At 46.9% G+C, this 22,757-nt stretch overlaps 1 protein-coding gene across 3 annotated transcripts in view; it reads left to right on the top strand.

Moving 5' to 3' along the window:
• The window catches only part of NPHP1 (nephrocystin 1), a 64,754-nt gene extending 50,894 nt beyond the window's left edge, over nt 1-13,860 (top strand). For all 3 annotated transcript variants that reach the window (XM_068972822.1, XM_068972814.1, XM_068972806.1), the window contains 4 exons: nt 8,136-8,248; nt 10,279-10,352; nt 11,472-11,516; nt 13,525-13,860. In XM_068972822.1, the coding sequence (XP_068828923.1) occupies nt 8,136-8,248; nt 10,279-10,352; nt 11,472-11,516; nt 13,525-13,797 (505 nt within the window). In that variant the 3' untranslated portion in view covers nt 13,798-13,860. The remainder of the gene's footprint in view (nt 1-8,135; nt 8,249-10,278; nt 10,353-11,471; nt 11,517-13,524) is intronic.
• The last annotated feature ends 8,897 nt before the right edge of the window (nt 13,861-22,757 follow it).

The following is a 22,757-nucleotide window of genomic DNA, read 5'->3' as shown; positions in this document are numbered from 1 at the left end:
TAAAATTCTCCAAGCCAGGCTTCAGCAATACATGAACTGTGAACTTCCTGATGTTCAAGCTGGTTTTAGAAAAGGCAGAGGAACTGGAGATCAAATTGCCAACATCTGCTGGATCATGGAAAAAGCAAGAGAGTTCCAGAAAAACATCTATTTCTGCTTTATTGACTATGCCAAAGCCTTTGAGTGTGTGGCTCACAATAAACTGTGGAAAGTCCTGAAAGAGATGGGAATACCAGACCACCTGACCTGCCTCTTGAGGACACTATATGCAGGTCAGGAAGCAACAGTTAGAACTGGACATGGAACAACAGACTGGTTCCAAATAGGAAAAGGAGTACGTCAAGGCTGTATATTGTCACCCTGCTTATTTAACTTATATGCAGAGTACATCATGAGAAATGCTCGGCTGGATGAAGCACAAGCTGGAATCAAGATTGCTGGGAGAAATATCACTAACCTCAGATATGCAGATGACACCACCCTTATGGCAGAAAGTGAAGAGGAGCTAAAGAGCCTCTTGATGAAAGTGAAAGAGGAGAGTGAAAAAGTTGGCTTAAGGCTCAACATTCAGAAAACGAAGATCATGGCATCTGGTCCCATCACTTCATGGAAAATAGATGGGGTAACAGTGGAAACAGTGTCTGCCGGGGTCCAGCCCCAGTGGATCCAGGGTAATTCGAAGGGGAGATGGAATCAGCGTCCTGGGGAAAAACTTATTTAATTACAGATATATAGAGAGATTAGAAACGGATAGTGTAGTAGGAAATATTAGTGGAGAAAAAGAGGCTGAATAACTTGGTTTACGTGGGATACCAATAAAACTCCAAAACAAGGAATTTGCGCCATCTACGTTGGGCCACCGGCTCCCCTTTGAATATCGGAGGGGGCCCCGCCTTGGGCTCCCTCTCTCATGGATCTTAGAAGCCAGGGCAAGTAAGTAGACGTGGCGAGCACCCACGCTCCAGATGGGAATTCAGCCAGAAGGGGAAAGAAAGAATGACATGGGGGAATCAGTCTTTCCAGAAACTGATCCGATTTCTTTATTTTTTAGGTTTGCTTATATACCCTGTGTTACACATAGAGACAAATGGAAATTTTAAAGTCACAGGGGGGTCAGCAGTCCTGACCTTTATCAAAATCAGGTGCTTCACATAAATGTATAAAAAAAGGTCTTAGGGGTTTTACATCATCTTCTGGCCATGAGGCCTGCTTATATTTTATGACCCTTTCTTTATGATAACGGTCAGTTAACCAGAAAACTTATTTTTTCCAAGGGTGTTTTTTCTTAAACCAGGCGCCACCCTCTGAAGGTACCAGATAAAGTTGCATTCCTATAGGGTGAGGGTGTAGTGGGTTACAACTAAGAAAGGAATTTATGTAACCTAAGGTTAACATGATTAATCTTAAAGGTTAATACTTATTTCTCCTATATGCTAGTTATATTCATTATAAGGGCAGGGAATATGGAGATTTAGCAGCAAACATTGGCCCAGTAAATGAAAACCCTTCACCAATGTTCCCCTTAAGATCTATTTAGTCTTAAGATAGTGATAAAGTTACATTTTTACATAGCAAGGACACAGTGATTTATAACAAAGTACAGTGGTCTATAACAAAAGAGAAAACTCATTAACTCAAAAAGTCTAGTATTGCTAACATCAAAACCTACTATATTTCCTTTTCTGTATTCCAAATACATTAATACAGGTGCCTAAGGATATGGAGGCCTGGCGGCAATCATTGACTCAATAATGAGAAAAGCCCTATGCTAATTAAGATTTTCAAAGTACTCCAAACTCTCTGTGCTGTTTATGGTTGAGAGGTAGTAAACAATCATGTGTGTAGTGGCAGGAGTGTGGATAATCATGTCACACAAACTAGTCTGCCAGCAGAGAAGTTTGACCTGAGATACCCTTGTCCCACCCAGGGCAGGGAATATGGAGACTTAGTGGCAATTATTGGCACCACAAATGAAAAACCCTTTACCAATATAATTCCTAATCAACCCACTATACTAATAATTTCTAACTTCCTAAAAGAATCTGCCTTTAGTAAGTCTAAAATATCTCGTGCCTCTCACGGGTGGGAGGCTGTAAACAATCACATGTGGCCGGACGAACCTGTACAGGCAGGCTAGGTAACCTTCAGAGGAGTTCGTAAGTCGAAACACTCTTGTCACGCCCAGGAATTTTTATTGACTGAAGCTGCAAGTTTACTCCTTCTCCGAGAGAACCGGTGGGGAACAGCCCCCCCGTAAAGTCAGAGGTGTACGTGAGAGCATAAAATAGTAAAGTAGGCACTCTGGTTTGGGGGGTAGATGCTCGGGAACGGGGGTCTCCTGAGGCTCGATCCCGCCTTTGCGTACGCCGAAGCCTCCTTCCTCATGACCTTTGCCATGGGCGGAGTTCCTCATGCTGGCTCCCGGCAAGTGTCAGACTTTACTTTCTTGCACTCCAAAATTACTGCAGATGGTGATTGCAGCATGAAATTAAAAGATGCTTACTCCTTGGAAAAAAAGTTACGACCAACCTAGACTGTATATTAAAAAGCAGAGACATTACTTTGCCAACAAAGGTCCATCTAGTCAAGGCTGTGGTTTTTCCAGTGGTCATGTATGGATGTGAGAGTTGGACTATAAAGAAAGCTGAGCACCGAAAAATTGATGCTTTTGAACTGCGGTGTTGGAGAAGACTTTTGAGAGTCCCTTGGACTGCAAGGAGATCCAACCAGTTCATCCTTAAGGAAATCAGTCCTGAATGTTAATTGGAAGGACTGATGCTGAAGCTTAAATCCAATACTTTGGCCACCTGATGTGAAGAGCTGATTCATTTGAAAAGAGCCTGATTCTGGGAGGGATTGGAGGCAGGAGGAGAAGGGGACAACAGAGGATGAGATGGTTGGATGGCATCACTGGCTCAATGGACATGCGTTTAAGTGAACTCGGGGAGTTGGTGATGGATAGGGAAGCCTGGCACGCTGTGGTTCAGCATCACAAAGAGTCAGACACGACTAAGCGACTGAACTTACTGACTGACTGACTGACTTGCATGATCCAGAAACGTGCACTCCTTGTAGTGTCCCATGTGGGCCTTGGGACCTGTCAGTAGGACTGTGGCCTCAGGCAGTCTGTCCCAGAGACAGGCCGTGGGCACGGAGAAGCCAGAGGCCCGGGCCTTGCTGCAGAGCCATGGGCTATGGTGCAAGGGCTGTGCTGTGGGTTCAAGGTGAGAGGCTGGGTTCAGGTGCGCCCTGGAGGTGGACCTTGAGGTGGGGCTAACCCTGCTCAGTCTCCTCTCCCTGACCTGCCTCTCATAGTGGGTGGAAAAAGAAGGCATTAATGTTACCAGCGGGGCTTCCCCAGTGGCTGAGCGGTAAAGAATCTGGCTGCCATGCAGGAGATGCTGGAGATTTGGATTCTGCCCCTGGCTCGGGAAGATGCCCTGGAGGAGGGCATGGCAATCCGCTGCAGTATTCTTGCAAAAAAAAAAAACACCTCCATCTTTGTTTAGTCAGATTTCTCTGCCTGAAACAGAAAGGACAGGGACTCTTTTGGAGTATGCCAAGGGCCATACACCAATGTGGGTAGAGCCAAGGGCAGGAAGCCCAGTTATCATCTGCATCAGTGCCCAGGTTCCCCAGTAGCCTCGCGGGCCAGCTTCATCCTGCCCTCTCACCAGCCAGCAGTGTTCCCTGGGTCAGGGGCAGGTGAGCCGATGTGGACCCGTCTTGTTTGTTTGGCTGGTTTTGGCTGCGCGGGCTCGTCATTGCTGCGCACGGGCTTTCTCTTCTCTAGTCGCAGTGCCTGGGCTGCTCATTGCTATGGCTTTTCTTGTTGCAGAGCAAGGGCTCTGGGGCGTGGGCTCAGCAGACGTGGTTTCGGGGCTCTAGAGCACAGCTCAGTAGTGGCAGCCAGGCTCAGTTGCCCCGCTGCACGTGGGATCCTCCCAGAACCCATGTCGCCCGCGTTGGCAGGCGGATTCTTCACCACTGAGCCACCGGAGAAGGCCGGGACTCATTTTCTTGACCAGAGAAGCGGCACCGGAATCCTGGGCCTGGATCTCCTTTTACAGAGGCAGCTGTGATTGTGTACACCCTCAGCTGAGACAAAAGAGGGAGCAAGCCGATCCTTGCCTTTCACCAAGACTTGGCTTTCTGATTCTGGAGCTGTTTTTTGATGGGATGTAACTTGATACGATTTGACCAAATGCATGCTTTTTCTCTCTCTCTCTCTGCTTTATGCCTTTTAATTTTTTAAATCACTTTTTAATTTTTTTTTTTTTACAGTAAGTCCTTGTTGGTTATCCATTTTAAACACAGCCATGTGTACATGTCAAATCCTAAACCAAAGGCATGTTTTTAAACTCCTGATGAGGGAAAGCCCTAAATTTAGACCCAGGCTCCCAGTGCGAGGGTTCTGAATCCTGAGAAACCCTGGTCTATGGGAGTAGACTATGTGCCTGGGTATAAATTTGCTATAAATTTATTTTCCTTTGCCTGTTTGATGTATCTCATCTTTTTTTTCTCCTTTACTTCCATTGTATTGTTGCTAAAAATGAAGGAAATAGTAGTGTCACTTGTGTGTGTTAGTTGCTCAGTCATATCCAACTATTTGCAGCCACGTGGACTGAAGCCCGCCAGGCTCCTCTGTCCATGGAGTTCTCCAGGCAAGAATACTGGAGTGGGTTGCCATGCCCTTCTCCAGCAGATCTTCCTGACCCAGGGATCAAACTCAGGTCTCCTGCACTGCAGGCAGATTCTTTACCATCTGAGCCCCCAGGGAAGCACCAGGAAGTTACTTGCCCGGGGCCTGTTATCATGTTTATTGTACTTCTGCTGGTCTGTGTGTGAGGTCAGAAAGGTATATCTTTACTTCTTCAGCTTAGAGCTTTCTGGCCATCTTGGGTTTGGGAAAAATCAAAGAATTTCCCTAAAGGAAACTCTGATAAAGAGCCAGCAGCATTGCTTTGTGTCATGGTGAGGTGCCAGAAGGAAAGGAGTGCCCACACAGTGGGCGCTGAAGGCCTCTCCTACAGGCTGGCTGCGGCGCCTGCCAGATGGAGCGGGCTGGTCTGGGAGAGAAGGGGAGGGGAGAGTGGAAGGAAGGTTCCACCCCTTCCCCTCGCAGAATTAATGGCTGTTTTTCAGCATGAGACGAGTTTGGGCATGCATCTGAAACACTGCCCGCATGAGCCACAGAGCAGAGGGTGGGGGGTAGGACAAGCCTTGGGAATCACAGCGTGAAAACAAGAAGGCATGTGGTGGCATCGAGGCAGCTGCCATGTTCTTCTGCAGCCAGTCCTTGAAATCTAGGTCGGGTATATACAAGATCAGAATTTTAGCAGGGTTGGAAAAAGATGACTTCTGACTCTGTGTACCAAATGTGGTGTATGAATTTAAGTGTGGTAAGAGAATCTATCTTGCATTTTTGAGATTTCTAGAAATGCAAGGGTTACGGAGTGGTCAAGATTTCTTATCTAAATTATGTGAAACTCCCCGTGGGGGTCACATTCATTCTGTTCTCTTCCAACTGGCTGGAAGCCTGGATGTTACCTGTGTGATTAACTTTCCCTTCTAAAATTCTCATCCTAGAAATTAGAATAAAGGATTAATTTCTGAAAGTAAGATCTGCTCTGTAACGTGAAGTGGTTTTTCTTAGCTCAAAGACGTCTTCCCCTTTGAAGAGAGCACATTGTTTGCCAGGTTTTTGAGATTTCTTCTGTGGTCATTCTTCATGCTTAGTGACAGAGTTCGTGTGTTTCTAAAAATAACACTTAGAAAATGTATGTTTGGAGTGACTCAGGACGTCTTCCTGAGTGTCTGCTAAGGTTGCCTCCGGTGCTCAATGTCCCCACTGAGAGCCTAGTGTGCAGCAGGTGTCTGGCTTTGAGATTGCCCCTTCGGCTCTGTCATGCTTGCAGCATCTTCGTTGTCATCTGGGGTCTCTGTGGGCCCCCCAGTTGTGGCCCAGGCTCCAGTAGTTGTGGCACGTGGGCTTAGTTGCTCCTCGGTATGTGGGGTCTTAGTTCCCTGACCAGGCATTGAACCCACATTCCCTACATTGCAAGACAGACTCTCAGTCACTGGACCAGCAGAGAAGCCCCAGGCTCCAGGTTTAATATCCACATAGCTGTGAATTTTCCAGTTTTCCTTCTGCTGTTGATTTCTGCCTTCATTCCACTGAGATCAGAAAAGATACTTTGGAGGCAAAAAAGAAAGCCTACTTTATATAATTTGTCTTTTAAATTGTTAGGACTTATTTTGTGCCCAGCATATGGCTGTCTTGCAGAATGTTCCTTGATCACTTGAGGAAAATGTGTATTCTGCTACCGAGCAGTGTTCTGCGCATGCCTGTCCGTTACAGTTGGTCTGCAGCTCGTGCAGGCTCCCTTTCCCTACTGATCTGTCTGGCTGTCCTCCAGGCAGGAGAAGCCTGGCAGGCTGCAGTCCCCAAGGTCTCACAGAGTCCGACACGCCTGCAGCGATGCAGCATGCGCGCTGGCTGTCCTGCCCCTTATTGGAGGTGGAGTCCTGAGGTCTCCTCTGTGACTGCGGTCTTTTTCTCTCTCCACTCCTGTCGGTGGTCACGGCATATATCTAGGAGCTCTGATGTTTATTGTATACGGTTGTAATTGCTATGTTTTCTTAATGAATTGGCCCTCTTACCTTCATATAACATCTTTCATTGTCTGTTGTAACAGCTTTTTGGTTTTAAAGTCTGTTTTGTCTGATATCAGTATATCTGAGCAGTGTATCTTCTCTCTTTGTTTACTATTTGCACGGAGTATCTTTAACTGTCCTTTTACTTTCAACCTATGGATGTCCTTACATCTAAAGTGGGTCTCTTGTAGATAGAATACAGTTGGATCCTGCTTTTAAAAAAATCTGTTCTGCCAATCTGTGTCTCTGGACTGAGGAGTTTAGCCCACTTACATTTAAAGTAATTGCTAATGGGGAAGGACTCAACTGCATTTTGTTATCCATTTTCTGTACACCTTAAGTTTTTTCTTCTTGTCCCTCTTTTCCTCCCTTACTGCCATCTTTTGTTTTTAATTGATTTTTTCACAGTGATCCCTTTTCATTACCTTTTGTGTATAGATTTTTTTTCTTTGTGGTTACCATGAAAATTACATACAGCATCCTAAAGTTCTTACGGTCTATTTTAAACTGATGTCAACTTACCTTCAATATTGAAAGTTTTTTGTTCTCGAACACTTACTATGTACCAGGCATTCCCTTAAGCTTTCCACATTTACCTCATTTTAATCTTTTTAGTAACCTGAAATGCAGGTATGACTGTCTGTATTCTACAAATGAAGAAACCAAAACTCAAGGATAAAATTAACTCCAAAGCACATAGCTTGGAAGTAGCTAAGTGAGAACTCAGTCTGATCTGTCGCACCCTCCCCTGTTCCACCCAGCACTGCAAAAAGCCGGAACTCATGTTTCCTCTGCATTCATCGCATTGGGTGGGGGTGGCAAGATGGCTTTGTTAAAACTTGCAGCTGACTAGTCCCGTTCTTTCTAATTGATGACTTTTATTTTTTATTTGACATTTGACATGGATGTATATGCAAACGTGGAACAGAAAGTGTAACTCAAAGTTGTGGCTTGAAAGTATCTACATAAAATAGAAGATTTTTGAAGTTTAACATGGCCAACTTATAGTTAATGTTATAGTTAATTTATATAACATTAGCTTATACTTAACATTAGGGACATTTTCCTTAACATTCTTTTCAATAATTAAGCCAAACTCAGTACTCTTCATTAGAGTGATGAGTATACATTTAAAAAGCACAGTCAGTTCAGTTCAGTCACGTCCAGTCGCTCAGTCATGTCTGACTGTTTGTGATCCCATGGACTGCAGCACACCCGGCTTCCCTGTCCATCACCAACTCCGAGAGCCTGCTCAAATTCATGTCCATCGACCTGGTGATGCCTCCAGCCATCTCATCCTCTGTCTTCCCCTTCTCCTCCTGCCTTCAACCTTTCCCAGCATCAGGGTCTTTTCCAGTGAGTCAGTTCTTTGTGTCAGGTGGCCAAAGTATTGGAGCTTCAGCTTCAGCACCCTAGGTTGGATCATAGGGGATTGTTTAATGAGTACATTAAACAATGTGTTCTTTCTTCTTTAATAGTCTGCTACCAGAAACATTAATCGGAAGCATGTGCTGCGTCCATTTGTTGATATTTTATCGCCAGATCCTTGGAGATGTTCTCCTGAAAGACAGGATGAGCCTGAACAGTGCAGGTGAGACGTCTTTGGCGTTCCCCTCCTTGTAACAGTGCCCCATGCCCTGAGTGACCGTGGCCTCTGCCAGCCTGTGTCTTCTGCTTCTGATGGTGACAGCTGGGGTGAAATATTCAGGAGAGCACCAGGGGCCGCCAGTGGCTTCATATGCTGAGTCTTCTGCTCAGCGTGCGCCCAGCGTTCAGTGTGTGTTCTGTTCTTTACCATATTCGCTTTTCACAGCTTAAATTCTGGAGACTTGAGATCCAGATTTCATATATAATCATGTCTTTCCCTTAATGTCTTTAGTAATGTTTTTACTGGGTGTTTGGTATACATGTCCTCTTTTGGGGAAGAGAACAAATTACCCCCAGATAACTGGTTTTAATGCAAGAAGTTTAAACATCAGTAAAATTGGTGAGACCAAGTGAGAGGTATTCAAGGGTTCTATATTGCAGCTTTTTCCATCAGCTTGAAACTCTTCCCCAGTAAAATGTTAAAAAGTAACTTAAAAAAAAATCAGTGAGTTGTCATACATGATTGAAGTTGGTCAGAGATTGGCACGTGTTGTAAGAATTGCCTCTAAAAACGTTTCGTTTTATTGGATATTCTTTATTGAGTGGGTACTATACACCAGGGCCCTGTCGTGAATGAGACAGGCACTGTCATCCTTATCCTGGTGGAGCCACAAACTTCAAACACAAAACTATGTGAATAATCCTTTTTAACCTTAAATGTTCTGAAGGGAAATACACAACAAGAGCGTACGCTAGGAAAACCTGAATTAATGTGTGGGATGGAGGAAGGCTTTTCCAAGCAAGGACTATGTAAGACAAGGCCTGAGACAGGAGTGAGACATACAGGGGACATGGGTGGGCTTGGGTCCCTTCTGGCTAGAAAGACCAGCACGTCTGAAGGCCCAAGGCAAGAAAGTGCTGAGTGCACTGGAGGAGTCGAGACTGAAAGCAGGCCAGTGTGGCCGGAAGAGAGTAAGGAGAGAGAACCCCAGGGTGGCTTAGCACTCGTGGACAAACGAAGCTCGCGCTTAGACACGCGTTCTCTCCTGGAGACGCACTACCTGGGTAGGCAAGGAGAAATGGGACTCAGAGAAGCACCAGCATTCCTCAAGGAATAATTTTAACTCTGAAGGAGGCACAGTTTAAGCCTTTCGGTCACCACACGCCTTTGAATTTGTTTTGGTGCCTCTAGAAAAACTTCCTGAATGACATGACACCTTAAAGAGGATAAGGCTTATAGGTTTTTTAATAGGTAAGAAGGCTACTCAAAATTGTTGACTTTACTTGGATCTGAGCATCCGAATAAGCCTAGTAAGACCTAGAGGAAGGATTTTTCTCAACTGAGAACACACGAGTGTTGAAGCCACTGCCCTGGCCGTTGGTGGCGTGTCCTTCCTGGCGTGCGTGGCCTTCTGGGCGTGCATGTCCTTCCTGGTGTGCATCTTGGCACGCACCCTTATGGACTGTGAAATATCAGTATTCTCCTGTATAGTATGTAGGCACATGGCCATCTCCCGAGTCCTTTCAACGTCACCAGCACCGTCTGTTGGCCCCAGGCTGAGGTCCTCCCCAAGCAACGGGGAACTGGAGTCAGGCCTGACCTGCCCGCCCTCTGCCACCTTTACCTTGGTGCCTCCTGGTTCCCGCTCAGCCTTCCAAGAGCATGGGTGCCTTGTAATTGGAAGATTCCTCTTACCACACCACACTTCAGGAGGAGAAAGGGCGGTAGGGAAAAAAAACACAGAAAATCAGGATTTTCCAGTCTTACTCTGTTCAGAGCCACCTTACTCCCATCCTGAAGGCTCTACTTGATACCAGACTCATTTCAGAACCCCCGGGGTGTGGATGTGGAGACAGGTGGGGATGAGGAGGGGACAGCTTCCAGCCCCCCAAGAGGTTGAAGTGGGTAGAGTGTGTAATCAGCAAATCATCTGGCACAGTAATTTCAATCTGAATGAATATTTGTATGTCTATTGCCATAAGTTGCGTTGGATGAAGCTTATATAAAATCCTTCCCGTTCTTTTGTATTTCAGATTTAATTAGTAATCCAGTGCTGGCCACCTTCCCCAAGCTCTTGGAGGAGTCAGACATAATGGATGCACTCAGGGTGGGTAGTGTGTGTCATGGTGGAGGCCTGCTGGGCCCCAGAAGGTCTTCATTTCATCCTTTCATGGGGCTAGTTGAACTCCGGGTGTTTTATTTCTTTAAAGACACTTTTCTGAAACTTTGTGCACAGATTAGAAATATTTACTTGCAAGTGAAAGTGAAAGTGTTAGTCACTCAGCCGTGTCTGACTCTTTGCGACCCCGTGGACTGCAGCCCGCCAGGCTCCTCAGGCCATGGAATTCTCCAGGCAAGAATACTGGAGTGGGTGGCCATTCCCTTCTCCAGGGGATCTTTCTGACCCAGGGATGGAGCCCCCGTCTCCTGCACTGCAGGGGATTCTTTACTGTCTGAGCCCCCAGGGGAGCCTGCCCTTCATTCTGTCTCTCCCTGGCCATTTCCTCACCTCAGCAGATACAGTTGTACAAAAGTGTGGTATTTGGCAGAGTCTTCTGTTTTCTGACTGTCTCACCTTAAAAGCTTAATGATATCTTCCTGTTCAAGTGCTACGTTGGTGCAGCTTGTATGGACGTGTTAGCGTTTCACCGATTCTGTTCTTAGTTTTTCATTTTGCCTACTTGTTTATTTTTGGCTGGGCGGGTTGCTTGCATGGGCTTTCCTCTAGCCGCCGTGCGCAGGGGCTGTTCTCTGACCGCAGCACCCTCTAACGCCTGAGCTCCTCGCGGCAGTGGCGGCTCTGCTGCCGAGCACAGGCTCCGGGTGCACGGGTTTCAGTGGCTGCGGCTCCTGGGCTGCAGACACAGGCTCAGGAGCTGTGGTGCGCAGGCTCAGTGGGTCTGGGCACGTGGGATCCTCCCGCAGCAGGGATTGGACCCCTGTCTCCTGCACGCCTGTGTTGGCAGGCGTATTTGTTATCACTGAGCCACCAGGGAAACGTGTTAAGTTAGTTCTGACTTGTAGCTTGTGAAGGATCGCTTGCTGATCCGTCCGGCCTACTCCATCTGGTTCTGGGTCCTTAGGACTTGATGCCTCACTAGAGACCCACTTCTTACCTGTGCCGGTCCTATACATCGTGTTTAACCCTGATTTAAGCTTACTTACAGAGATGTGGCAAAGACCTGTGAATACTCAGATTAATCTAGTACTTCTGTTTGCTTTTTAGAGTTCCTGGGCTGAGAAAGAGAGTACGTTAAAAAGATCAGAGAAGGTAACGTGACGGTCTGCCCCGAACTTCACAGTTCCGTGCTCCGTGTTCACTACACGGCCTAATCACACATTTTCTTTAGCTGGAGTAGCTATACTCATCATCCCTGTTGACAGTTCAACCATGTTATTATGGTTCCAAAGACTCCTTCCAAGAAGGGCACGGGTGATCGATTCTAAGCATTAAAAAAAAAACTTGATCAACACAGTTATTTCAGACACACTTTTTTTTTTCCTTTCAGATTTTAGTGTCTTTTTCTTTTCCCATGTTCCTTGGGGAGATTTTTTTTTTCTGTTTCTTTTTTATTTTTTAAATTATGAAAGTGTGATAAGACATTTACAGGAAACTTGGAAATATAGAGCAAAGTTACATACAATTTCACTGTATATTACAGTTATTTTTTTAAGTAGATAAATTAAGATTTTTAGTTGGTGTTTTCACTATCAAGCTCTCAAAAATTAATAGAATGAATATGCAGGAAAGTAGAAGGATATAGTAGACCTGAAAAACACCATGAACCGATTCAACATAATTAAGAGGTATACAATTTTCCCACAACAGTAGGCTACAAATTCTATTCAGCTCCCCATAGACTGTAGGAGACACTGGAACATACCCAGAGACATAAAGCAAGTACAAAAATGTGATGGTCTAAAGGTATTGAAATCATACAGACTCTGTTCTCTTATGTTTCTAACTGTGGAATTATATTAGAAATCAATACCAAAAATCTTTGAAAATAACCCACATATTTTCAAGTGCAATGTGACATTTACCGAGAGAGTCAGACCACTGAGTTTTATTGAATTGAGGGGAAGTTCCTAAGCCAAAATGTTCCAGCTGCCTATCAAATTACTCTCATTAAAAGATAAAAGATCCCTAGCTCTCAAAGTCCACATCAGGTGTGGAAAAGTAAGGAAAATCGGCATACGCTGCACCTCACACTGGGAGCGCGCGTGACTGTGCGTCCGTGGCCCAGCGCGTGTCGTTACCAGACTGACTTGCAGCGATCAGTGTGCAGCGGCTTGACTACTCCAGTCCAAGACTGACAACCCTTTGGTAAAGGGCCAGAGAGTAAATATTTTTGGCTTTGCGGGCCACATGCTCTCTGTCTCAAATACCCAGCTCTGCCTTTGTAATGCAAGGCAGCTGCAGGCAGTATGAAACACCCGAGTAGGGCTGGTTCTACGAGACTGTTTATAAAAAGAGATGGAGGTGAGCTGCATGGGGCCCACGGTCCATGGTTTTTGGACTTTTTCCTCAAGGAACATGGGAGAACAAAGAAAGACACTAAAAATTGAAAGGAAAAACAAAGGTGTATATATTGTATCCTCATTTGAGCTTCCATTCCACCCAGATTGGCAGCTTTAATGCTGCTCTTGGTCGGTAGTGGACAGGTGCTGGGCCTAGGGCCTGCAGAAGCGGCCTCTCTAGCTCCCCCTGGAGGGGTCGTATCTCAGTGCAAACCGCCTGCCTCCCTGCAGTGCCCACCTGAGCTGTGGAGCTGGGCTGCCTGCCCTTGGGATGCCACCTGGCTCCTGTTCCGGGGGAGGTGGGGTTGACGACACACCCTTTACTCCTTGGGCTCCTTCTCTGGATTTCAGGCAGGGCCCTTGCTGCCCTTCTGTAACACCCTCAGCTGATTCAGCTGGCTTTGCACTGTGTCTTACCTGGAACCGCACCCTTATCCCCAGAATTAGACTCCAGTGCCCCAGTCTCCTTGATGGAATGTGCGAGATCCTCAGTGGAGCTCGGTGGGCGCCCTGGCTTCAAGGAGTCCCTCTCAGACCCTCAGAGAGAACCTCTCGTTTGTCCCCGAGGTGACTCCTGCTGTGTCCACGTCCTGACTGAACAGCTGGTTCAGAGCCCGTTACCTGCCAGGCATCCCTGGCACCTCCATCCCACCCCCTCCCTCGACGGCTTCTAGTTTGCAGAAGCCCTAGAATGTAACGCTTGAGAAGTGACAGCCTGGGTCCGCTCGCAGTGACTGCTGTTGCGGGTGTTTTCCCAGGGAGACAGGGAGCTCCTGAAGGCGGCGTTCCTGCTGGTTTACCACGACTGCGCGCTCCCCCTGCTGCGCTCTGCGCTCCTGCCCCCGTCTAGATGGGCAGAGGAGGAGACTGAGGCTGCCCGGTGGAAGGGCATCGCCGACTTCCTCAAGCAAAACCAGGAAAATGAGGGCGCCCTCCAGGTTCTGCTGTCACCAGAGGGGGTCCATGAACCTTTCGACATTTCCGAGCAGACCTATGACTTCTTGGGTGAAAGAAGAAAGAACCTAGCCTGACAGCAGTGGCCTTTGACCCTCAGCTCCCCGCTGAACCTGATAGACCCTCCACGATGCCCTGCATCACGTGGCCAAACCGGAACTAACGGCCCTGTCGCTTTTCTGTACAGGCCACATTCTATAGGAAACATTTATCTGATAATTTGAATATGTGTCAGTACAATAAAACAAGTTTTTATAAGTAATATTGTTTAAGTTTAAAGAGAATTTTTTTTTTTTTTTTTCAAAAAACAACTGCTACTTTTCTTTTAAAATTGAGTACAGTTGAGTATAGTATATCGAGGATGAGATGGTTAGGTAGCATCACTGACTGAATGGACATGAGTCTGAGCAAACTCTGGGAGACAGTGAAGGACAGGGAAGCCTGGCATGCTGCCATCCATGGGGTCGTAAAGTGTCAAGCACAACTTAGTGGCGGAACAACAGCAACATGGTTGATGTGAAATATGAACGTTTCAGGTATACAGCATAGTGATGAACAATTTTAAAAATTATGTTCTCTTTAAAGCTTTGTAAAATACTGGCTCTATTCCCTGTGCTGCACAATATACCCTTGCACTGTTTATTTTATACTTAATAGCTTTACCTCTTAATCGCCTACCCCTATCTTTCCTACCCCTGTTTTCCTCTCCCCACTGGTAACACGTTGTTCTCTGTGTCTGTTTCTTTTTGTTAATGGAAGTACAATTGATTTCAATGTTGTGTTAATTTCTTCTGTAGAGCAAAGTGACTCAGTCACACATACGCACATACATTCTCTTTTAATATTCCTTCCCCTTACAGTTTATCGTGGGATACTGGATACAGTTCCTTGAGCTATACTGTAGGACCTGTTGTCCATCCGTTCTATATGTAATTTGTTGTGATTTACTCACTAAGTCATGTCTGACTTTTTGTGACCCCACGGACTGAAACTCCAGTACTTTGGCCACCTCATGTGAAGAGTTGACTCATTGGAAAAGACCTTGATGCTGGGAGGGATTGGGGGCAGGAGGAGAAGGGGACAACAGAGGATGTGATGGCTGGATGGCATCACCAACTTGATGCACATGAGTTTGAGTGAACTCTGGGAGTTGGTGATGGACAGGGAGGCCTGGCGTGCTGCGATTCATGGGGTTGCAAAGAGTTGGACATGACTGAGTGACTGAACTGAACTGAACTGAACTGAAAGACTGTAACCTACCAGGCTCCTCTGTCCATGAGATTTCCCAGGCAAGAATACTGGAGTGGGTTGCCATTTCCTTCTCCAGGGGATCGTCCTGACCCAGGGATTGAACCTGCATCTCCTGCATTGGCGGGCGGGTTCTTTACCCCTGAGCCAGCAGGGAAGCCTTCTATATGTTACACCAACTAACATCTAAGTTGACTCCATCTATACATCTGTATGAAAGCAAGATTTTATCAAAAGTCAAATTTATGATTATTCAAGAAAGCGAAAATATAATCCACAGAATAGGAGAGGATATTTACAAATAATGTATCTGATAAGTGTCTAGAATCCAGAATGGGGATTCCCTGGTGGCTCAGTGATAAAGAATCCGCCTGCAATGCAGGAGATGTGGGTTTGACCCCTGAATTGGGACGATCCCCCGGAGGAGGGCATAGCAACTCACTCCAGTATTCTTGCTTGAAAAATCCCATGGACAGAGGAGCCTGGAAGGCTGCAGTCCATGGAGTTGCAAAGAGTTGGACACAGTAGAAGTGACTGAGCACGCACGCACGTGTGATTTTTGCTAATAAAATGTACGTTGTGAAATGAGGAAATCAGGATAATCTGTTTGAACAAGCTGTGTCATTGATCACTCACTTGAGTCTAACATTTGAACGTGCTTTCTTTTGCTCAGTGGCTCAGGCATGTCCGACTCTTTTCCAACCCTCTGGTCTGTAACCCACCAGGCACCTCTGTTCACGAGATTTTTCAGGCAGGAATACTGGAGTGGGTTGCCATTTCCTCCTCCAGGGGGTCTTCCCCACCCAGGGATCAAACCCGAATCTCCTGCATTGGCAGGCGGATTCTTCACCCCTGAGCCACCTGGGAAGCCCAGGTTTATTCTAATTAGATATAAAAACAAAATCCAGGTTTCCTTTTTCAAGTCCGTATAATTAGTGCTCATTAAAGAACAAACAAACAAAAACACTTCCAGGCTTTGGACAGTGTGCTGACTTACCTCTGTGTCGAAGAACAAAGATTTTGTTGCCTTTCAAATAATCCTGTGACTGCTGGTGAATCGTCCCAAGCCTTTCATGTTAATGATAACAGTACAGCTGGCATTTGTTGGGCGCCTCCTGTGGGCGTCCTCTTTTACGAGGTTACCGCTCACAAGTGCTATAGGGGGCCAGTGCTGGTTTCCAGTGTTATCAGTACTGCTGCTGAAGAGACAGGCCAAGCAGATTTGGTAATTTGCCTAAGGTCAGAGGTAGTAAGTGGCACAGCTAATACACTGCATAGAGACGTCAAGTATAACTTTCTACAACCGAAGACGTTCCCCTCCTCAGTGGAGACATTTAAAAATTGTACGTGAAATATAACATGAGAAGTCTGTTGGAAGAAAAATACAATCAAATTAGAGTTTAATCTAAATTATCGGAGTGCTGACTGAGGAACTTGTCTTGAAACGTACTGCCTTAAAGGAAGCATTTACTTATTTTATTTTATTTGGCTGCACCACGCAGCGTGTGAGACCTTAGTTCCCTGGCCAGGGATCGAACTCAGGTCGCCTGCATCGGTCTTAACCACTGAACCACCAGGGCAGTGTCCTAGGAAGGGGTTACTTTTAGAGCCCCATTGTATTACAAAACTCCTGGGCTGCATCTCACTTAAGTTTAGTCGCTCAGTCATGTCTGACTCTTTGTGACCCCATGGACTGCAGCATGCCAGGCCTCCCTGTCCATCACCAACTGCTGGAGTCTACCTAAACCCAAGTCCATTGAGTCGGTGATACCATCCAACCGTCTCATCCTCTGTCATCCGCTCCTTCTGCCTTCAGTCTTTCCCAGTGAGAGGGTAACAGGCAGGAAGGCCAGGGGTCTCCAAACGGAGGAAGTAGCCTGCAAGTGTCAGACATTTTTATCTCTCTTAAGCGGCAGGAGGAAACAAACTAGCGATATTTTTTCCTTTTCTATACAAATTTAAAAGGAGATTTCTCTTAAAATTCTGTGTTGCCATAATGACACCTGGTTTCACCTAAAGTTAACTATTCTCAAACCTAGAGATAACCAATGCCTTTTTCTTATGGAAATGTTTATCTTAAGCTATGCTAATGTACTATGCTGCTGCTGCTGCTGCTGCTAAGTCACTTCAGTCGTGTCCGACTTTGTACGACCCCCGTAGACAGCAGCCCACCAGGCTCCCCCATCCCTAGGATTCTCCAGGCAAGAACACTGGAGTGGGTTGCCATTCCCTTCTCCAATGCATGAAAGTGAAAAGTGAAAGGGAAGTCGCTCAGTCGTGTCTGACTCTTAGCGACCCCACGGTCTGCAGCCTACCAGGGTCCTCTGCCCATGGGATTTTCCAGGCAAGAGGACTGGAGTGGGGTGCCATTGCCTTCTCCAAATGTACTATACATTTACCCCAAACTCTGTCTTCAAGTTGGTTCCGCCTTTTGGCTCAGAACCTACTTGACAAACCAGTATGTTATACTCAGATACTGTTTCTCTAATCTATGTGAATGAAACTATTTGTATGGTGCTCTGCCCTCCTTCAAGATTCAAGCTAATCATTTTATAGCCCAGGATGAACCATTTGGTGCCAAGATTATCCCAAAATGCATCTTATGGGTGAGGGGCCTGGTGCCATTCTGAGTTTTAAGACATTCCTTTCTTTCACTGACAGACTGCTAGTGACTATTCTCAAACCTAGAGATAACCTAGTTATAACATCCAGCTGAAGACTAGCAGGGGGGTACTGTTTCTGCCCCCTTCTGATGCCTATGTCAGAAGCTTTCTCTATCTCCTCTATACTTTAATAAAACTTTATTACACAAAAGCTCTGAGCGATCAAGCCTCGTCTCTGGCCCCGGATTGAATTCTTCTCCTTCGGGGCCAAGAATCCCGGTGTCGTGATTCAACAACAACCTTTCACCAGCATCAGGGTCTTTTCCAATGAGTCAGTTCTTCCGATCAGGTGGCCAAAGTACTGGAGCTTCAGCATCAGTCCTTCCAATGAATATTCACGGTTGATTTCCTTTACAATTGACTTGTTTGATCTCCTTGCAGTCCAAGGGACTCTCAAGAGTCTTCTCCAACACCACAGTTCAAAAGCATCAGTTCAACTTTCTTTATGGTCCAACTCTCACATGCATACATGAGTAGCTTCAACTAGACGGACCTTTGTCGGGAAAGTAATGTCTCTGCTTTTTAATATGCTGTCTAGATTGGTCAAAGCTTTTCTGCCGGGAGCAAGGGTCTTTTAATTTCATGGCTGCAGTCACCATCTGCAGTGATTTCCTTCTGCTAAACCCTTAAGAGAAACAATCTGGGCCTTCATCTCAGATGTTCACGTGTGAAAGGGGCACAGATGTCATGAGAATGTGGCCTTGGAAAAGAGATTTCACTATGTCTCCAGCCCCCAACCCCACCCTCGGTGGTGTGTGGGAAGCAGCGTGTCCAGGCACCACTCAGCTGTCTAACATAACGAGCTGCCTCTCCAGTTCCCTAGGCTATGCCTGCCGCGCTCTGAGACTATGACCCTCCCCAGCTCCTCTGACAAGAAGGGGCTCCCACCTTTGCAAATGGAGGCGGTGTACAGAGTTTTCCCATCCTGTCGGTAGTCTCAGCTTAGGCCCCTGTTGTATTATATGCAAGAACATGAAACCCCATCACTCCCCATCGTGAAGGTCATTTTTCTATAGAATCTTTCATTCCTAATGGCCACATTTTCATCTTTCTAATCATTTAGGTTATTGTTAGCATCCAGTCAAAGGTGGGGCGTTTTATGAAAGAAATGATGGCCGGTGAATTCCTTTCAATGAATGCACAGCGTAGAGAGAGGGAGCTTTCTTTAGAGGGTGTTTTCACAGGCCGTCTTCTGTGTTCATTTGAAATGTGTCATGACTGACGAATGTAGCCAACTTTAGTGTTTCTGACACATAAGAAAAACAGAGGAGAGCAAACAGTTTCAGGAAGGCTTGGGCCCAGAAGCGAGACTCAGGGGCGGTCAGCCTGCGCGGAGGTGCCTGTTCCGCAGGGGCGAGGGCGGCTGTGCCAGCGAGAGGCTGAAGTTCTCGCTCCAGTCGGCGGAGGATTCTTAAAAAAAGAGAACAAAACAATGAAACCGCTCTGGCTTTCCAGTGCCACTTTTTAGCTTCCAAAACAGGAAGAGGTTGTCAAGGAGCCAAAAACATCCTGGAAACGAGCCCTGGGGCGGGGGGTTGTGACCAGGAGTGTGATTCGGCAACACAGCGACTCAACTGTGAACCCAGGTGGGGGGACGGTGGAGGGACACCCAGTGCAGGGTGCCCTGTGAGCCGAGTCCCCGCATCAGAAACGCTGTGGGGGAGCAGGGTTTAAACTGTAAACGATGCGACCCGCCGCCCCCACCTCCAGCCTCAGATGACAGATGGAGCGTCACGTCCAACGGGTCTGCTGGAGGTGCTGGGAAATACTTCAATGCCCTCGCCTGGGCTGCACGGTGATGGGTGGGGCACCTCAGAGCAGGTACCACCTCAGTCCCAGTGGGTTTTATGGTCTAAGATTGAGGCCAGGACAACTCACCAGGGGCTGGTTGAAACACGTGACACCACATACAAACGGAGCAGGTTTGACTGGCCAAGGCAGTCAGCATCTGGGTAACCCCAAGGGAACCGGGTGGGCGCTGGAGGTGTCAGCTGCCAGCCCAGGGCTTTGTCAGTTCGCAGTGCTACAGGACATCCTTCACCGTGAACTCGCTCACTTCCTCTGGCATGAAGCACTCCAAGTCGGGAGGTTTATTCGGGGCGTGGAAGTGACTAGAGCTGGCTGTCACCTAGCTGCTTTGTGTTCTGTTTCTTCAAAGCCGAGAATCAGAGGCAGAAGCCTACTGACTCAAGACACCTCGTGTCTGAGGTTTACAATCGGCCGTTTGTTCATTTGTAGATTCAATCATTCACTCCGTGTTTGCTGAGCGGCTACTAGCTGCCTGCAATGCAGGAGACCTGGGTTCAATCCATGGGTCTGGAAGATCCCCTAGAGAAGAGACTAGCAACCCACTCCAGTATTCTTGCCTGGAGAATCCCATGGACAGAGGAGCCTGGGGGTCTCCAGTGCATGGGTTGCAGAGAGTCGGACAGGACTGAAATGACTCAGCACACACTACCCTCCAGGCCCAGCATTTGGCTCTGACGACGTGGTGGGAGCAGCCCCCAATGGGATCCCTGTCCTGACTTGACTATGCACAATGTGGAAGTGATCGTGCGTGAGAAGTGAAGAAGGGCACAGGCTGCCAGAGAGCCTCCCGCTGTGTCTTTCTGTTGTCGCTGACACATTAAAATCCCAGCAGTCCTGTAGCTGGGGTGTTAAGAGCCCTGCGACAGGCGCTAAGTAAGGGTCAGCATAGGTGATCCTTCTAAGCTGCAGCCTCGCTCTCCAAACACCACCATCCCATGTTGGGGACCACCGTCTGCTCAGTTTGAATGAAACCCTCGCTCTCTGAACTCCCACCATTCGCTGTCTGAAATTCAGGAATACATGGATTTAATAACAGGAGCCAGAACTGCTGGCTGAAATTCTCTGATTATTGCTGTTGAGTCACTAAGTCGTACCCGACTCTGCGACCCCATGGACTGCAGCAGCGCATCAGGCTTCCCTGTCCTTCACTCGCTCCCTGAGTTTGCTCACTCATGTCTGTTGAGTTGGTGATACCATCCAGACATCTCATCCTCTGAAATTCTGACATTTGAAGGCAGTAATTGAGTAATCGTTCAGATTTGGACAGGGAGGAGTGGGAGAAGTGATAAATGAACCGTGAGTGAAGGGCTGTGCTGTGTCGGGTAGGAAAACGGAAGCGTAGGATTTTACGCCTCAGTGGCCGACACTGAATGAGAGTGTGTCGGGGTGCAGACAGTGTGTGAGGTGGGGATCAGAAATCACTGGGGGGAGACAGTTTGAACTCGGGACTTTGGAAACACGGCTAACATGCAGTCCATTTCTCATGCTCTGGAGACAGTCTGAACCTTAATCTCATTTGCGCCTGACTTTGCCAACGAAGATTAACTTTGCAGACCTTTGTCCTTTTGAAGAGGCCACTTGGGGCGATAACAAAAAGGACTCAAGGCTTTCTGAGCTCTTCACCGGGCAGGGCTCTCTGGATGACCCCAAAATTGTCCCATGAGTCTGTCCTCTTCCTGCCAGCTGCCCTCTGACCTTGAAGAATTCTGTGCCTGCCCAGACTAAAAGGGCTCTGGGAACCAGATGGCCCCAGACAGCAGTAACCACAGCCTCCTCGCAAGCCTGACCCTTTGGGCATGTGTATTCTAACTCCCTCATTGGAAGGTTGAAGTGACCTTGACTGGTTGAGAGAGTCATTGCAATGCAACTGTGTCTGAGTGAACAGGCCAGAGCCTGCGGGACATGAGTGTCCCTGCAGCAATTTCACTTCCAGAAATCCAGAGCCTAGAGCTGTGCTTATGGGAGGTGCGCCGAGTGAGGTCAAGAAGAAAGCCAGCGGTATGACAGCAACAGGCAGGGTCGACAAACAGAGAAGATCTAGGTCCTCTGTAGCGTTGTTTAGCTGCTGGATCAAGCCTCACCTGAAGCCAACACTTCCTCAACTTCTCACCTACCCAAGGTAATAAGTCTCCTTGGTTGTCAAAACCAATTGGCATGGATTATTCTAACATTTGTAGTAGGAGGAATGGGTGCAGTGTCTGTTCTTTCCCCAGGCATCTCTGGCTTTCTCCTGACCTGCCCCGTATCTGTTGGGCAACCAATAAATCTTTTCTGAAAAATGTATAAGGTAACTTACTCACAAGGAGACAGTTTAAGGAAGAAGAGACCAAAAAAGAGAGAGAAGCAGTAGTCTTCAAAGTCTTTCTGACCAAGAGGGTAGGGTCAGTCATTTGAAAGCCTTTATTGAGTGCTTGCTTTGTGCCCAGAAATATTCAATATGAATAAAGTCATGACTTCTCTGAAGCTAACATCTTAGGAAGGGGCAGGTTGGGAGATAAGCAATAGGCAAATGAATCAATAAACAAAAATACGAGGGAGTGGGACTTCCCTGGTTGTCCAGAGGCTAAGACTCCGAGCTCCCAATGCAGGCGGCTTGGGTTCTATCCTTGATCAGGGAACTAGATTCTCCCTGCTGCAACAATGCAGCCAAATAAATAAAAACATAAATTTTGAAAAAATTTTGAGTAAGTGCTATGCAGAGAATCAAAACAGGTTAGTGGAGTTTGGGTTCTGGTCAAATAAAGATGAGTATTTCAGCGTTTTCTTCCCACTGAATGCAACAGAATTCCTGGACACACTGCACGGAACAGCCTTCTGAGGACTCTGAAAATAAGTAGAAGTGGGAAGATTTGGGAAGGAAAAAAGAACTCCAAATACTACCAAACTAGTGGTGGGTAGTATCCCCTTTCTTTCCCCCTCTAGTATCTCCAGGCCTGGGCTCAGAGCAATATGAAGTCCAGAATGTGCGTGGGATACAGAGAAAACACATCTTCAAAAAAGTGCTCCAGTTCTGGGCTGAGGACTGGGAAAGAGAGCCTGTGCTGGTCAGACGGGGGCTTCCCTGGTGGCTCATCGGTGAAGAATCTGCTTGCGATGCAAGAGAGCCAGGTTCTATCCCTGTGTCAGGAAGATCCCCTGGAGAAGGAAATGGAAACCCACTCCAGTATTCTTGCCTGGGAAATCCCATGGGCAGAGAAGCCGTGGGGTCACAGAGAGTCAGACATGACTTAGCCACTAAACTACCACCACCACCACCACTGGTCAGAGTACAGAAAACCTCTGTTTATTTGTATTTTTCTCCCATTTTCTCCTGCCCT

This window comes from Capricornis sumatraensis, chromosome 1, assembly GCF_032405125.1.
Source record: "Capricornis sumatraensis isolate serow.1 chromosome 1, serow.2, whole genome shotgun sequence".
Classification (NCBI taxonomy): domain Eukaryota; kingdom Metazoa; phylum Chordata; class Mammalia; order Artiodactyla; family Bovidae; genus Capricornis; species Capricornis sumatraensis.
The sequence above is the reverse complement of the archived record's forward strand: the minus strand, read 5'-3'. Positions and strand labels throughout refer to the sequence as shown.